At 40.4% G+C, this 12,108-nt stretch overlaps 1 protein-coding gene across 1 annotated transcript in view; it reads right to left on the bottom strand.

Moving 5' to 3' along the window:
* The window catches only part of Hasp (Hig-anchoring scaffold protein), a 1,448,565-nt gene that overhangs the window by 93,731 nt on the left and 1,342,726 nt on the right, over window positions 1–12,108 (bottom strand). Inside the window, exon 16 of the mRNA XM_068228385.1 lies at window positions 7,330–7,519. Coding sequence (XP_068084486.1) covers window positions 7,330–7,519 — 190 coding nt within the window. The remainder of the gene's footprint in view (window positions 1–7,329; window positions 7,520–12,108) is intronic.

The raw sequence follows: 12,108 nt of genomic DNA, 5'->3' as shown, positions 1-12,108 counted from the left end.
GTGGTTATTTCCGACTAAGCTGGCTACCGCTCAGTCTACAATTACTTGCTTAAATTCTATTTTTGCTTCTTTTGGTCCGTGCCAATATATTGTATCTGATAATGCTAAGGCTTTTACATCTAATCTTTTTCGTAAATTCTGTTTTGACTTGTCCATCTCTCATGTAACGACTTCTGCTTATTACCCTCAACCATCCCTGGCTGAACGGGTTAACCGTAATCTCAGGTCCGCACTTATTGCCTATCATCATGAAGATCATTCCAGGTGGGACACGTCCCTGCATTGGATAGCTTTTGCTTTGAATTCGGCGGTTCATGAATCTCACAAGTTTACTCCAGCTTCTTTGATGTTTAAGTTTGTTCCCAACACGCCGCTCTCTAACCTCTGGTCTCTGAGTGACATTTTGCCCGAGACAATAGATCCGGACAACATTAAAGATCTTTGGAAGAAGGCTAAAGCTAATCTTAAAGTATCTCATGAAAAGGTTAGGGAAAGGTATGATCGTGGACGGAGACCCACCCCTTTAAAGGTAGGTGACCAAGTAATGGTCAAAAATTTTGTTCCCGCGGGCAAGCTTGCCCCCAGATTTCATGGGCCTTGTATAATTCTCGATTTCCTCACCCCGGTTACGTTGTTATTAAGCAATCCAGCCACCGAGAGGATATTTAGGGTTCACCTGTCACAGGTGAAACCAGTGTAAATTTTGTGTCAACTTGCTTCATATAATTTGAAAGGAATATGAAGGTTATATTTTTTTTGAGTTCAACTTTTAAGGCTTTCTGCCCCTTCTATAATATTTTGTCTTATATGTAAGCCTCTTGTAAAACCTTCCCCGATCCGTTAAACTGCCATTCTGTCCTTGCCTCGGCCATTACCACGCTCCCGTCTCCTGCTCCACCTTACACTGTGGCTTAACTTATGCCATGGATATTTGCACGCCGCTGCCCCCTCAACCTCTCCACAAGCCTGTACCCTCAAAGAAGATGATAGTCCAACACAATTCTTCCGCCAAGCTTTAATGTTTCAGTGCCCCCGCAGCCGCGCGACGCCGTGCAGCTACTGGAGCAGAGGACGGGCCCCCTCGGCCCCAGCGAGGACGACGTGTGCACGGCGAGCCGGAGCTCTCCTCCCGGCCAAGGCTGATGTGCGGCGCACGACCTGCTACTTGCCCGCAGCCTGTATATGTTCACCGCGGGCGCGGCGTGCTTCAACACCTCTGCTCCCCTCATAGTGCGGGCGAGCGGTATCTCAGGGTACTTGAGGGGTCCGAGCGGCCTCCTTTGGACGCAAGCTGCAACGGCCGGTCTGGCCATCCAACTTAGCCTACATCAACTACATGGACAGTCACTATAAGATATGACTACACTTGGGAATTCAACAACAAATTTGGTGGACATTGCAAAATTTTTCATCACCTTTTGAAAGATTATCTTCTGAAATTCGCCTTCTACAAACATAAATACCTTACGTTACCAATTACAACAAAAATTTTGGAACTGAATTAAGAAATTTCTCAAATACTTCTGCAATTTATTTTAATATCAACATCAAAACTTGGACCTTATTTTCAAACAAAAGTTTATGTTCTTCTGTGTTACCCCTTGGAGGAACTTTTGGGGGGGGGGGAGGTCTGTACCGGGTGGTACACCTCCACGCCGCTAATTTAAATGCGCGCCAGTTAAAACTCCTCTGCTGGAGGAAGTCTGAACTTTATTGACGTTATTAATTTTCTACCTTCTCAGAAGATGTCACTACCTGTAAATTTTGGAGTTTTAGAACTGTGTCACTTTTGATGTGTTTTTGTTTCGCTTGAAGTAAGAAGTGTAAACTTTCTCTTCTAGAGGACACTACTGAAGATCTACAATAGTGCAACCTAGTGCGGAGTCAAAGAACTATTTTTTTGGAGAAAATTTAATTTCAAGAGTTTGTTCTTTGTTAAATTTCTTTCTGTCATTGTTTAAGTTGGCAATATTTACCCCTTTCTTCCCCTTGTTATGAATGTATCCAATCCCGAATTTCTTCTATTAATTTCTGACCAATCTGGTGTATCTTCCCCCAACTTGAATCTGTTGCGGGGTCCTACCCAATAAAGAGTTTGTGGGAGGGTGTTTTCTTTCCCCTAACGCCTAGAACCTTCCGCAAGAGGATATAAACTGCTGATTTTCGGGTCTCCGGGCCACTTGTGTTCCATCTTTCAGTGTGTTAAGTACATAGCAGGGGGCGGGAAGCGCCTCTTTCTTCGGCAGCGGTCAACAACAAGGTAATGGCCGATTAATAACTTCTTTCTTTGCTAGCTCAGCAGTTTAACTTTCGGGGCGGGTTCTAAGCGTTCAACCATGTAACCTTTTCCTAAAATGTAACTACTCTTTTCATATATTCTCTTTTAAAACGACATATCGGGATAGAGAGTGCTTAACCCTCTCGAGCTCCCACTCACATCGTCCTGAGGTGAACTTATTTTTCTCAACCAATTCTTCCGTAATGTAATGTAAATTGCTATTAAGTTACCTCTGTAGTATGGGATTAGCCCTTGTATTAACGGCCTAGTGCCAAGTAGGTCTTAAGCAAAGTGTATTAGGAGTGCAAGTTCGCCTCCTCTCAAATTGTATTTTAGAGGTCTTGTATTAATCTTCTTGTTATTTAACAGACCTCAGTAGGTTGGGTATTTTGCCCCTGTGTATATGTCCTTTGAGGACGGCTTAAAGGTGGAGTTCGGAGTGGCCTATGATAGGCTTGTATTTTAGGGGGAAGTTGCCCTTTTTGAAAATTGTGTTTCTGCCTCAAGGAGGCTTTTGGATGTAATCGGAAGCAGATGTTTCTGGCATGTTTGGGGGTTTTCGGCCCCTTTGTTGTATGGTGTTCATTGTAAGGTTGGGCTCATTGCTCAAGAATTATGTTTCTGACTTTTGAAGCCCCAAATGGGGTACCTATGTAAATGTATTTGTCAATCGTGTTTCGGCTACTAAGTACCTGTTCTATTTGTTGTTACCTAATTTTGAAAAGAAAATATAACCTTGTTAAATTTTGAAATTAATTTCACTTTAGTAGCTTGAGACCCATTCACCACCCAGCACCTTCTTTCATGCATAACTACCACCAAAACACGGTAACAATAATAATAATAATAATAATAATAATAATAATAATAATAATAATAATAATAATAATGAAGAACAAAGGAAGAAGCTCAGCGAGAGGATGAAGAGGTTTTGGGAGGAAAAGAAGGCCAAAACACCAGCTAAGCAAGTTCAACCATGTTCCTGAGTAGCGCATAACGATGTAAAAAAAAAAAAAAAAAATTATAACACCAACAACAATAATAATAGTAACTGTACTGAAGGTACACCCACTCCGTGAATTTAAAGTGAGCGCCTTTTAGGAGGTCATCTGTATCATGTTCTTCAAGCTGTGTTTTCGAAGAAGTTCAAACATTTATCGTCAGGTGTCTCTACTGTTGACTTTTGTGCCCCCTCTGGTGGGAAGATGAACAATTAATTTTCAAAGAAATTTGTAATTTTGAGGTTTACAGAACTGAAATGTTGTAAATTCTTTTTTTGTGTTCTTAGGTTACTAGCACTGCTATCCCTTCCTTCTTCTTCTAAATTTTTGACCAATCAGAAATTTTGTACATTTATTTAATCAACCAGTATAATTTTTGGGTGTGTACTGGGCTTTGGCCCAGAGAATTCTGGAACCTTCCTCTCCGCTATAAAAGCTGGGACCTTTTGGGCCGTGTTGTCTTTTCGATCGTTCCAGTCAAGAGGTTTAGAGTGTGTTCGTAGCGGAGGCAGGGGACTAGCCTTGCCTATCTCCAGAAGGCCCACCAGCTCAAGGTAATGGCAGACATCTTTTAATCACGTAATAGCCTCAGGAAGCTAACTTGAGGGGAAGATTTCAAAATTCTTTCTTAATGTAAAATTAAATCCTTCAATGTAAATTTTCAACCTAGTCTAAATACCTTAGTCTAACTTAGGAAATAAAGAGTGTGAACCCTATTTAATTCCCCTCCACTAACACTGCCATAGCCTCAAGTTCAGAAAATGTTTGAGGTCAAGAAGCGGTACAACCTGTAGGATGGAGAAATCCCTTCGACGATGATCTGTACCATCTAACCTTTGAGTAATGAAGGGCAAACACCCTTGTATAGAACTTGATATCTTGAATAAAATCTGCTAGGTTCTCATCTAGCCTTTGAACCCAGAAGTAGAACTTTTGTATTGCTCTTGCAGGAATGAAATTAGCTAAAAGATGTGCATGGAAATCTTTTATAGAACTTCTATCACCTATTGCCTTTACAATCTTGTCTGACAGGACACCAACCGAGTATGGGTAAATGATTAGTAAAATTTGTGAATAAGAGAGAGAAAACACTAATGCGTGATCCTGAAATACTACAAGAAAGTCTACAAATTAGTCAAGTTTACTGAAAATTTAGAAATGCCCTTAAGCAACATGGCTAAGGGGTGGGGCAGGCTACTGAAACCTGGTGAAATAATCAGAGACGGCATTGGAGGTTGAGGGGGTCCGAAAGCAGCATCAATGATGATGAAGGGTGGAAGTTGTAGTGGATGATTTACTTGTTCAGATGGAGCAGAAGTTTGTTGTTGTGGGTCAACAGATTCGCTACTTTGATACCTACAAATTATGTTGTGCAGTTCATTTTCTTTCTTTTTTCAGCTTATCCCAGTTATTTCTTGGGTCTCTGTAGCCTCCCAGGTACATTTTGATTTTGGATGGATGGGGGTTTAAGTCTTAAGGCTGGATGCTCTTCCTGATGCCACATACAGGGAGAATAATTTAAATGTTCAGACTTCTGCTCGCATGCCGTGAGAAGTCCCGAGCGAGCGCCATTTGGCTTCTGTCAACACTGGCGAGATAAGAAGTGTTCACTGCCAGCACGCAGCTGTTTAGCACTCTGTCCCTCAGTTCGCTAGAAACTATTGGACTTTTAATGTGTGTTGTGAGGTTATTATCATGATGGCTAAATACACTATAGAGCAAAGAATATTTTTGGTCGAGTGTTATTTGCACAAGAAGAAGAAACCAGTTAAAAGGTGCCTTCGAAAATTCCGTAGACAATTTCCTGGTGCAACAGTACCATCAAAACGTTATGTGCATGAGCTCATTCACAAGTGGCATAGTACTGGTTCCGTAAACAATAAGAAAAAGGAGCGAAGGAGAATAGCTCTCACACGGGAGAGGTTAGAAGATATACAGGCAAGACTTCAGGTCAGTCCACATTAGTCGCTTTGGAGAGTAGCTCAGGAAAGTGGTATTTCACCTTCTTCAGCACATAATGCAACAAAATTGTTACATTTATGATCTTATCCCGTCTTTGCTGACAGGACCTAGTGTTTACAGTGCACTATGTCTTCTGGTATAGGCTACAGCAATTTTGTTACTTTCATAGTTCTGTCTGTCTTATCCTTGGCTTTGACAATATGAAAATGACTGAGGTCTGAGCGATGCTAGTAATGCCAATCTTTATGCAGCCAGTCCCTGCTATGAATGGTGTGAAAATGTTGTCCATAGGGTTGGTTGGTATATGCATTTCAGTGGGCTTGGCAGACTGATATGTAATAGCAACTCTGGCTCGGTGAGGAAAGCAACGGAAAACTACCTCACTCCTCATTTCCCTAGTACGCCTCTTCAGTGATGCCTAGGCCATCTATGACAGCTGATGGCAGAGCTGTTGAGGATACCACCAGCGGCATCGCTGACGGACTGAACATACATACATACATGCATACATACGATCTTATTGGACACATTCAGTCCATAACATACTGCTTACAGATTTCAATGCAAGAATACAATTTTGCAATTGGCTAATGAATAGTGTCCACGACGGTATTGTGGATCCGAACTTTCTTTTTATGAGTGACGAAGCCTGGTTTCATTTGAGTGGATATGTCAATTCACAGAACAATAGAATCTGGGATACAGACAACCCTGCACATTTTACAGCTGAGACCTCTGCACGATGTGAAGGTGGGTGTGTGGTGCGCTATCAGTCCCTGATGAATTATCGGTCCGATATTTTTTCAGGACACGATTACTTCTGACCATTATATTCACAACATTCTGGAACCAGTTTTTGCTGAACTGACTGAAGAAGAGAAAAGGTACGGCTATTTCCAGCAGGATAATGCAACGGCCCATACAACGCGTAGTTCTATGCGACGGTTATGGGAAATGTTCGATGAAATTATTATTATTTATAGATCATCAGCAAAGGCTGTCCGACTCGTTGGCTGAATGGTCAGCGTACTGGCCTTCGGTTCAGAGGGTCCCGGGTTCGATTCCCGGCCGGGTCGGGGATTTTAACCTTAATTGGTTAACTCCAATGGCCCGGGGGCTGGGTGTTTGTGCTGTCCCCAACATTCCTGCAACTCACACACCACACTTAACACTATTCTCTACCACAATAACACGCAGTTACCTACACATGGCAGATGCCGCCCACCCTCATCGGAGGGTCTGCCTTACAAGGGCTGCACTCGGCTAGAAATAGCCACACGAAATTATTAATTATTATCAGCAAAGGCTTATGGCCCCCTTGTTCGCCTGATTTAAGCACATGTGATTTTTATCTATGGGGAAATCGTAAAGGAAAAGTTTGCAGGAATAATCCTCGAACTGCAGAAGAATTAAAAGCAGAAATTAGGAACATTGTGCGTTCTATCGGTGTCCATGAATTATAAAGTGTGTTTCGAAATCTCATTACAAGATGTGAAGCTTGCATTGCAGCTGAAGGAGATCACTTTCAGCATTGTCTGTAAATACTGGTGAGTTCAGTTTAATTTCTTAGTTTGTTTATTTAATTTATTTATTTATTTATTTATTTATTATTTCTTTATTTATTTAGTTCATTTTAATTTCCTAGTTCATTTATTCATTTGTTTATTCGTTTACTTATTTGTCCAGAGCATCTATGTAGCCGGTGAGTTCAGTTTCGTTTAGTTTCTATAGGCGTAATCATGCCGCTTCTTTGAGCCGACTATGCCTGCTTGTCATGGCGGGCACTGCGCTCGCTGTCTCCGCTTCCCAGCGCACCTAATCCTCGGCACTCCACTCTGAACTTTCAAATTAATCACCCTGTAGTTTTTGATATGAAAATCTCAACCCAGGATCGGGTGGCTTCTCAGTCTTCTATGCAGGAAGCCAACAGCTAAGTCACTCGGCTAATTATGCCTCCCTCTCCACAAATAGTATACATAAATTGTATACTGCAGTTGGCTATAAGAATTTCTACACCGACTTACAATACAAAGCCAATTTACAGTGGTAATTAATGACCAGAAACAACACTTCATGCAATGAGCTCACCTACGGTCTCCCTCTCCAATGGGTTCTCCATCTCGATACACCAGAGATCCCTGTACTCTTGCTGGAGGCCCACAAGCTCTTCTAAAACCAGCAGGGAAATCGATGACACTGATGTCACCACCTTTCGTGATGTCACTCCCACCCTTGAACTCAAGATCTGGATCAAGAGGTCTTGGGTTGAAATCCAGAGCTAAGAAAATATTTATGATAAATTACTTTTTGAATTTCAAACAAGTATTATTACAGACAAATATTGACTTCTACAATAAAACTATTTGAAGAAAATAAAATATAAAGCCTAAGGTTCAGAATCAAGGTTTATGTAACAAGCTTTATAATACTACCATCACTCAACTGTCCTCATATTTTCAATGTCAGTGCCATATCCTTTGCCATGCATATCATGTAATCTGTAATGTAGTCATTCATAAAAAGATGTAAGTTGAAATAGAAGGCAACATTAAAGGGATTTGGAATGTACTAACTCGTCAATGTTAAATCGTCCAAATTTATGTCAATCCTTCTGCAGACTGAAATTGTAGATTTGTGGAGCTGCCTTTCCAGCATTTCTTGTATGTTCACTATACCAGTATGAAGTGATTATTAAGGTTTGAATAAGATTTATAATTCCCTAATACTTAGAGCCAGTTTTGAAGGGAATATCTTCTATATATATAAAAGCAAGTCGGGCTGGAGCGATGTATATATAAATATTTAAAAATGAAAAAAGACGTGAATTAATGAGGCACTTCCAGAAATCTCAGAAATTTGAAACTTGGTACGGGAGAAACTGATGACCCCAGGATCCCTAGAAAAATCGGAAATTCTCAAAATTCCCTGAAGGGGGCACGCCAGGGGGGGCTCAAATTTTGGGCTCAGCATAAGAACACAGTCGTATAGTATATCCAAAACGATAACCTATAGGTTTCGTGGGCTTAAAAATTTTCGGGAATTTCCTCATTTTTATCCCCCATCCCCCCAAATCAAGATGGCGGCACAACCTGCCAGACGAGGTATACAATTGAAATTTGGTGAAATTATAGCTTTTGGTCCCTAACCGACGGGAAAATTCCAAGATGTTCAAATTTTTCACTTTTTACCCCCAAAGATATCGAAATATGGAGGCAATTTTATTGACTGTGCAGACATTCCTTTTGAGCTATTTTGTGGCTAAACGGTAAGTCGTATCACAAAACGGATGGCACAACGTCACTTCAATTCGGAGTGATCTACAACTTTGGTCCTGTGACATTTTGTCGTATCTCTCTCCCTTATACGTTAAATTTGGCCGTATTTCTGGATTGTTCGTAAATTTGGTGTTTTTTACACGTATATTTCATTGTTTGACACACTTATAAGAATGATAGGAACATCACGTTGGGTGCGCACATTGGCACGATTAAGGGACATTTGTGTACCAAATTTCATGATTCTGGCTTATACATAAGTAGGCAAAATGTAATGTAAAATGTTAAAAATGCACCCAAATTTCACCCTATTCAAAGTTTGAACTCAATTTACCCCCTTAATATGGGAGATACGAGGATATGGTTTAGAAACAAACATGTAGAGAAATAAATGAAGCGTCTGAGGCGCATGCCGTTTCTTAATATCATAAACCGTTTAGGAGATATGAATCTCGAAGTGGAAGTCTGCACTTTTCAACGTGCTCATTCTTGTCCGTCATCTATATATATAAAAGCAAGTCGGGCTGGAGCGATGTATATATAAATATTTAAAAATGAAAAAAGACGTGAATTAATGAGGCACTTCCAGAAATCTCAGAAATTTGAAACTTGGTACGGGAGAAACTGATGACCCCAGGATCCCTAGAAAAATCGGAAATTCTCAAAATTCCCTGAAGGGGGCACGCCAGGGGGGGCTCAAATTTTGGGCTCAGCATAAGAACACAGTTGTATAGTATATCCAAAACGATAACCTATAGGTTTCGTGGGCTTAAAAATTTTCGGGAATTTCCTCATTTTTATCCCCCATCCCCCCAAATCAAGATGGCGGCACAACCTGCCAGACGAGGTAGACAATTGAAATTTGGTGAAATTGTAGCTTTTGGTCCCTAACCGACGGGAAAATTCCAAGATGTTCAAATTTTTCACTTTTTACCCCCAAAGATATCGAAATATGGAGGCAATTTTATTGACTGTGCAGACATTCCTTTTGAGCTATTTTGTGGCTAAACGGTAAGTCGTATCACAAAACGGATGGCACAACGTCACTTCAATTCGGAGTGATCTACAACTTTGGTCCTGTGACATTTTGTCGTATCTCTCTCCCTTATACGTTAAATTTGGCCGTATTTCTGGATTGTTCGTAAATTTGGTGTTTTTTACACGTATATTTCATTGTTTGACACACTTATAAGAATGATAGGATCATCACGTTGGGTGCGCACATTGGCACGATTAAGGGACATATGTGTACCAAATTTCATGATTCTGGCTTATACATAAGTAGGCAAAAAGTAATGTAAAATGTTAAAAATGCACCCAAATTTCACCCTATTCAAAATTCGAACTCAATTTACCCCCTTAATGTGGGAGATACGAGGATATGGTTTAGAAACAAACATGTAGAGAAATAAATGAGGCGTCTGATGGCGCAAACCGTTTCTTAATATCATAAACCGTTTAGGAGATATGAATCTCGAAGTGGAAGTCTGCACTTTTCAACGTGCTCATGCTTATCCGTCATCTATATATATATAAAAGCAAGTCGGGCTGGAGCGATGTATATATAAATATTTAAAAATGAAAAAAGACGTGAATTAATGAGGCACTTCCAGAAATCTCAGAAATTTGAAACTTGGTACGGGAGAAACTGATGACCCCAGGATCCCTAGAAAAATCGGAAATTCTCAAAATTCCCTGAAGGGGGCACGCCAGGGGGGGCTCAAATTTTGGGCTCAGCATAAGAACACAGTTGTATAGTATATCCAAAACGATAACCTATAGGTTTCGTGGGCTTAAAAATTTTCGGGAATTTCCTCATTTTTATCCCCCATCCCCCCAAATCAAGATGGCGGCACAACCTGCCAGACGAGGTAGACAATTGAAATTTGGTGAAATTGTAGCTTTTGGCCCCTAACCGACGGGAAAATTCCAAGATGTTCAAATTTTTCACTTTTTACCCCCAAAGATATCGAAATATGGAGGCAATTTTATTGACTGTGCAGACATTCCTTTTGAGCTATTTTGTGACTAAACGGTAAGTCGTATCACAAAACGGATGGCACAACGTCACTTCAATTCGGAGTGATCTACAACTTTGGTCCTGTGACATTTTGTCGTATCTCTCTCCCTTATACGTTAAATTTGGCCGTAGTTCTGGATTGTTCGTAAATTTGGTGATTTTTACACGTATATTTCATTGTTTGACACACTTATAAGAATGATAGGATCATCACGTTGGGTGCGCACATTGGCACGATTAAGGGACATATGTGTACCGAATTTCATGATTCTAGCTTATACATAAGTAGGCAAAAAGTAATGTAAAATGTTAAAAATGCACTCAAATTTCACCCGATTCAAAATTAGAACTCAATTTACCCCCTTAATGTGGGAGATACGAGGATATGGTTTAGAAACAAACATGTAGAGCAATAAATGAGGCGTCTGATGGCGCAAACCGTTTCTTAATATCATAAACCGTTTAGGAGATATGAATCTCGAAGTGGAAGTCTGCACTTTTCAACGTGCTAATGCTTATCCGTCATCTATATATATAAAAGCAAGTCGGGCTGGAGCGATGTATATATAAATATTTAAAAATGAAAAAAGACGTGAATTAATGAGGCACTTCCAGAAATCTCAGAAATTTGAAACTTGGTACGGGAGAAACTGATGACCCCAGGATCCCTAGAAAAATCGGAAATTCTCAAAATTCCCTGAAGGGGGCACGCCAGGGGGGCTCAAATTTTTTGCTCAGCATAAGAACACAGTCGTATAGTATATCCAAAACGATAACCTATAGGTTTCGTGGGCTTAAAAATTTTCGGGAATTTCCTCATTTTTATCCCCCATCCCCCCAAATCAAGATGGCGGCACAACCTGCCAGACGAGGTAGACAATTGAAATTTGGTGAAATTATAGCTTTTGGTCCATAACCGACGGGAAAATTCCAAGATGTTCAAATTTTTCACTTTTTACCCCCAAAGATATCGAAATATGGAGGCAATTTTATTGACTGTGCAGACATTCCTTTTGAGCTATTTTGTGGCTAATCGGTAAGTCGTATCACAAAACGGATGGCACAACGTCACTTCAATTCGGAGTGATCTACAACTTTGGTCCTGTGACATTTTGTCGTATCTCTCTCCCTTATACGTTAAATTTGGCCGTATTTCTGGATTGTTCGTAAATTTGGTGTTTTTTACACGTATATTTCATTGTTTGACACACTTATAAGAATGATAGGATCATCACGTTGGGTGCGCACATTGGCACAATTAAGGGACATATGTGTACCAAATTTCATGATTCTAGCTTATACATAAGTAGGCAAAAAGTAATGTAAAATGTTAAAAATGCACCCAAATTGCACCCTATTCAAAATTGGAACTCAATTTACCCCCTTAATGTGGGAGATACGAGGATATGGTTTAGAAACAAACATGTAGAGCAATAAATGAGGCGTCTGATGGCGCAAACCGTTTCTTAATATCATAAACCGTTTAGGAGATATGAATCTCGAAGTGGAAGTCTGCACTTTTCAACGTGCTCATGCTTATCCGTCATCTATATATATAAAAGCAAGTCGGGC

The sequence above is a fragment of the Anabrus simplex genome, chromosome 6 (assembly GCF_040414725.1).
Source record: "Anabrus simplex isolate iqAnaSimp1 chromosome 6, ASM4041472v1, whole genome shotgun sequence".
Taxonomy (NCBI): domain Eukaryota; kingdom Metazoa; phylum Arthropoda; class Insecta; order Orthoptera; family Tettigoniidae; genus Anabrus; species Anabrus simplex.
The sequence above is the reverse complement of the archived record's forward strand: the minus strand, read 5'-3'. Positions and strand labels throughout refer to the sequence as shown.